At 39.5% G+C, this 6,039-nt stretch overlaps 1 protein-coding gene across 1 annotated transcript; it reads left to right on the forward strand.

Moving 5' to 3' along the window:
- The first annotated feature begins 4,253 nt into the window (after positions 1 to 4,253).
- On the forward strand, positions 4,254 to 5,714 carry LOC147848659 (pentatricopeptide repeat-containing protein At2g13600-like). Its single transcript, XM_087338245.1, has 3 exons — positions 4,254 to 4,341; positions 4,805 to 5,112; positions 5,289 to 5,714. Exons 1-3 carry the CDS (start codon positions 4,254 to 4,256, stop codon positions 5,712 to 5,714), a joined length of 822 nt encoding a protein of 273 aa, XP_087194371.1.
- The last annotated feature ends 325 nt before the right edge of the window (positions 5,715 to 6,039 follow it).

The following is a 6,039-nucleotide window of genomic DNA, read 5'->3' on the forward strand; positions in this document are numbered from 1 at the left end:
TTCCTGCATTTTCGCCTTGCCTTTGTCTAGCTTTGGACTCGGCCGAGATGTGCTTTGATCACTTGGGAGCTCTTGTGGTCCGCTCAGCCGTGTCGTAATTGGGCTTTCTTTGTGCATATGCGTGAGCCTATCTTCAGCTTCTATTTCTTCTTCTAGATAATCCGCGTCAAGCGGAGTCGAAGTTGGAGTGGTCTCTGGTGCGTACCAGGATGCAGACTCGTTGAAGACTACGTCTCTACTTATGCGAACTTTTCGGGTTGATGGATTGTAGCATTTGTACCCCTTTTGTTCGAGTGAGTATCCTACGAGGATACATTTCTCTGACTTCGGATCAAGCTTTTGTTGTGTGTCGTCAAGAATATGCACATAAGCGATTGAGCCGAAAATGCGGACATGTGACAAGTCCGACTTCTTTCCGAAGAACTTCTCATGCAAAGTTATGTCGTGTACTCCTGAGGTTGTGCACCTATTCATGAGGTATACGGCCGTATTCGCCGCTTCTGCCTAGTATGATTTTGTCAGGTTCTTCTCATTCATCATAGCCTGAGCGGCTTCTACTATGTGTCGGTTCTTACGCTCAGCTACATCGTTCTGCTGAGGTGTGTGACAGCATGAGAATTCTCGTTGCATTCCTTCCTTTCGGAGATACGCCGTAAACTCATCCGAAAAGTATTCTTTGCCTCCATTTGATAGAAGGCAGCGTACATGCCGACTCGTGGCTTTTTCTACTTCGGCTTTGAATTTTTGGAAGTGTCCGAACACTTCGCTCTTCTGTCTCATTGGATAAATCCACGTGTTTCTAGAGAAGTCGTCGATGAATGTGACATAGTACCAGCAACCTCCGAATGTTGTCGTCTGGGCTAGTCCCCACACATCTAAATGTACGACATCTAGGATTCCTTTGCTCACATTCCGCTTTCGAGAATGGATGACGGCTTTGTTTTCCGAATTGACACGCTTCGTATAAGCCTATAATCTCCTTTGCCGTAAAGTTCGGGAGTCCGATTACGACTCCTTTCGATTGCATGTTCTGTAACTTCTGGATATTGATGTGGCCGATTCTCTTGTGCCACAGTTTTAAGTCGGTTTCGACTTTCAGGCCCTTTGCAAACATCGCCGTTTTTACCTCGCTTGATTCGAGGATGAATATGCGGCCTTCTCGATGGCCATGAGCTACGACTCGATTGCCTCTCTCGATAAAGCAGTCGGCACTGTTGAATCGTACTTGCATTCCTTGTTCGACAATCTGACCCACTGAGATCAGGTTCTTCGTGATTTGTTGGGACATGCAAGACGTTCTTGAGATAGGTTTGATCCCCATCGTTTCCGAATGGAACATTCCCGATATGCCATATTGAATGAGTCGTGTCATTGCTAGTTTCGACATAACCGGGTTGATTGGGTTTATGCAGTTCTCGGAACCAATCTTCATGAGACGTCATATGATTGGACGCTCCTGAGTCAACAAACCATACGCTATTTGAGGTGGAGGCACCATTCTGCCATGGTCGTCGTAGTTGGAATTTGTTGCATAATTTGTAAGTTGTCGGCCTACCTCACGTTTCTTCTTTTGGCATTCCTCTTTGTGGTGGCCGGGTTTTCTGCAGTACCCGCACTCGACTAGATTTCGACGATTGCTTGGTCTGGCGTGATGAATCCCCTTTCCGCCGAACTCTCTGGGACCGGATCTGTCCGCTTGCCATTGATGGGGGTTACGCTCTTGATTCTATTGATCATTACGAGCTTGTCCGAAATGACCTTTGTTTCCACGGCCAAAATTTCTTCTATCATTCGACTGAGAGTAGAGCATATGACCATCTGGTCATTACTCCTTTGTCGGGCGTGATTTTCTTCGACCAACAGTAGTATGAGAGAGGATTCTCCCTTGCAAGAATGGCCGATCTAATTGCACCGAAACGCGGTGCTAAGCCGCCGAGGCATATTTGCACCATCTCGTCATCATCAATGATGACGTTGATCGATCCGAGGGTGTCACATAGCTCCTTGATCTTCAAGGTGTAGCTTGTGATTGACATATCCCTATGTTGTAGGTTGTTCAGCTCCTGTCGAAGTTGGAGCTTTCGTGCGGCCGTATTGGCTGTGAAAATCTTCTTGAGATTTTCCCACGCCTGCTTCGGCGTTTTTGCCTCCCTGATTGCCTCCCTGATATATCCCAACATATGATCATATACGCATGATGCCAAACAATACAACACATGACTTCTGGCCTGCTCCCACACGGGATGATCGACGTGTGTTGGGTTGGGTTGCGTTTCGTGAAGTCCTTCAATGTAGCTCCAATAGCCTTGTTTGACAAGGTACTGATGCATCTTGTACTCCCAAGATGCAAAGTTCGTTCTGTCTAGCTTCTCAGTAGGAAGAGCGCTTCCCATTTGAGTGTTCATGTTGAACTTCTTCTTCTCTTCACTTGATGCGAACTGTGCAGATCGTTGCTACAGTGATAAGTCGGTCTTCTCTGTATGCGAGCTTGAACATAACACACGTAAATGTGATGGGCTTGGATCAAGCTACCACACGCTCTGATACCATGTAAAGAAATGGAGTCGGTGGTGTAATGCAGCGGAAGATGAGTGTGTGTGTGTATCAAAACAGAGAGAGAGAGAGAGAGAGAGAGAGAGAGAGAGAGATGGTGAACTGTATAATACATAAACCAAAAGAAATACATCCAACAATAACCAAGTTACAAAGAGTTGGTTTAAATACCTATTGAGCTAGGGCAAGTACCCTTTCTACTATTTACAAAATTAGCCTGGTATGTCCATAAGTTAGTGTGAAACCTATCTACGGGAAGTTGAGTTCGATTCTCAACAATGGTCTGTAGTAAAAGGCCCATGCAATTGTCATATAGAAGGCTGAAAGAAAACAAGCAATAAAGAGAGAAGAATTCTATTAACTTCTACTAGAGGCAATATACAAGTATATTAATGAGGAAGTCGATGCTTGTTGTGGTATGATGTGTGATCTTGCGTGCGATATATAATACATGATGGCCACGATGATGACGACACTATTTATTGATGCCTACATGATTTATGATGTACAAGCATGATATGGGTAATGAGTGCAATCAGTCATGATGGTGATGATGGTATGAGGTGTGATCCAACATGTTATATGATGTATAAGCATGATATGTGCAATACATGTAGTTAACAATAATGATGATGTTATGGCCTATGAGCCATATGATGTACTTGTAATTGATGGTAATGATGGTGATATGTGTAATGCATACATGGTATGCAATGCACATGAAGTCTATGAAGATGGTGGTATGAGGCTCAATTTCTACATGCTATATGATAACATGGGGGTTAATGATGATGATGATGGCCCCCATGTTATATGATGTATAACAAAAAATATGGGTAATACATCTAGGTACTGATAACGGACGGCTTACAACGTGCTATATAATGTACACCAATAATATGGATAATACATGAACTCAACGATGATGATATGTGTGATGTCGACATGGTATTTGATGTACATGCATGATATGTGTAACCATAGATTGACATATTCGCATTCGTTGAGTTTTCCATTTGAATTCAAACAAATACAAATAAGAATGGGTGGTCAAGTATTCGTTTAGCAAAAAAAAAAAAAAAAGTACATGAATTCTCTCTTTTTATTTTCTTAGGATACTAAAAAAGGAACTTCCCAATAAATAGGGATAATAAAAGAGGGACTTGACACTACTAATTTTTATAATGAATGTATATCTTATAAGCATTCGTTTTTTTAATAAATAAATAAAATAAAATAAAAGTTCATTGATTTCTCACTTTTTATTCCCTCAAAAATTATGGATATTTTTATCTTGACATTAAAAATAGGACTTCAAAGTTCACATACATAATCATATCTTTATAATTAATATAAAAATATACGTTTTTTTAAATTTAATTAATTAAAATAAGCTTCATAAAATCTCATGACACTGAATAATTGTTCCTTTTTTGGTGAAATAAATTTATTTAAATTAAAAAACGAATTAATTAATTTTTTTATATTTATTTTGTAAAACGAATGGGTTTATAATATTCTTTGAGCCATTTTGTATTCTCGAATATTAAGAATATCACGCATGGAGAATATCATGAATATCACGCATGTGTCAATCTATGTGTGTAACTATATGGCAAACTCCATCCAAAACTCATATTACAAGGCTTTTGAAGACAGGATGGGCAAACATGTTAAAGAGGATTCATTAATAAGGATAAATGGTGCAAATTTATCTTGATTTTACAATTAGGAAAGAAGAATCATATGAGATATTTGCTCAAGCTAAGAAGATGGATATTTCTAAAAGTATGTTGAGCCAATGTCAAGGGGATTTGTAAAGAGAAATTATTCAGAGGCATTTACTTTCATGTAATTGCATAAGGTTTGTGCTACAAAGATGGGTATTTGTAAATATAAAATATGTTGAGGGGAGTAATTAGAAAAAAATGATACAGAAATATTTGTTGAAGCTAAAAAGACAGATCTTTGTAAAGGCATGGTACCACGTCAAGGGAATTAATAAAGAGAAACTATGTTGAGACATTTACTTTCATATCACTACTCAAGGGTTGTACTTATAAGAAGGATATTTGTGGAGGTATTAGGTTGCATCCTGAAATTTTGAAGAAGACTGGTTTACTTGAAAGGAGCCCCTTTTTAGCATCCAGTTTAATCAATATGTATGGCAAATGTGGTGCACTTGTAAAAGCACAAGTTCTGGATGACCTTCCTTTTGGAAATGTATACTCATTTAATGCATGAATTGCAGGGTATGTGCACCATGGACATGTTCATGAAGCATTCAATTGTTTCCAGAGGATGCAAACTGAGGGCCTCTCTTTGGATGAAATCCCTTTCATTTCCATCTTGAAGGCTTGCCGTAAAGCATGGATTTTAAATAAGGGCAAGCAAATTCATGGTGGGATTGTTCTTAGTGGGTTGTTGGATAAGGATATTGTGCTCGACATTGCATTAATAGATATGTATGCCAGATGTGGTGAGTTTGCAAAAGCTAAACAAGTGCTTGAAGGACTTCCCCATTCAAGATGTAGTTTCGTGGTCTACACTCATTGGAGGGTATGTCCGAAAGGGGAAAGCTCATGAAGCATTGTGATGTTTTGAAAAAATGCAATGTGAGAGCCTATCCCTAGATGTGGTCACCTTTGTTTGTCTCTTGAAGGCTTGTGGAACTATAGGAGACGTAGAGATGGGAAATAAAGTTCATAATGAGATTAATAATATGGGCTTATTAGAGCAAAATATTGTGCTTGGAAACTCTTTGGTGGATATGTATGTGTCATGTGAGATGTGGTGTACTTGCTAAAGCAGAAGAGATTCTCAAAGAACTTCTGATTCATGATGTTGTATCTTGGAATGCACTTATTTTTGGATATTCTCATCAGAAACAATTCCAACAAGCATTCAACTGTTTTGAAAAAATGCAAAGTGAGGGCTTGGTTCCAAATGTGGTCACCTTCATTTCTCTCTTGAAGTCCTGTGGCATAATAGGAGCTATGCGAGAGGGGAAAAAACTTGACGAGGAGATTGTGAATAGAGGCTTATTGGAAAAGAATAGTGTGCTTGGTAATGCTTTGATGGATATGTACATGAAGTGTGTTATGTGTGTACAAGCGCAAGAAGTATTTGAAGGATTGTCAGTTTGCAATGTGATCTCATAGAATGTATTGATAATAGGTTATACCCAACAGGGGAAAGTTCATGAAGGACTAAACTATTTTGAATGAATGCAAATTGAGGGCCTCTCTCCTGATATTGTTACATTCATTTGCATCTCAAAGGCTTGTGGCATAACAAGAGATATTGAAATGGGAAAAAGAATTGATGAAATATTTGTCAATAGGTCCCTTTTTAAAAAGGATATAGGGGTGGGAAATACTTTGATTGATATGTATGCGAAATGTAACGCACTTATAGAAACCTCCTAGAAATGTCATATCTTGCTCTTCCTTGATTGCAGGATATACCCAACATGGACGAGGTCAT

The sequence above is a fragment of the Azolla caroliniana genome, unplaced genomic scaffold, assembly GCF_043228905.1.
Source record: "Azolla caroliniana isolate FFs.n. ecotype wild unplaced genomic scaffold, voAzoCaro1.0.p SCAF_270, whole genome shotgun sequence".
Lineage (NCBI taxonomy): Eukaryota > Viridiplantae > Streptophyta > Polypodiopsida > Salviniales > Salviniaceae > Azolla > Azolla caroliniana.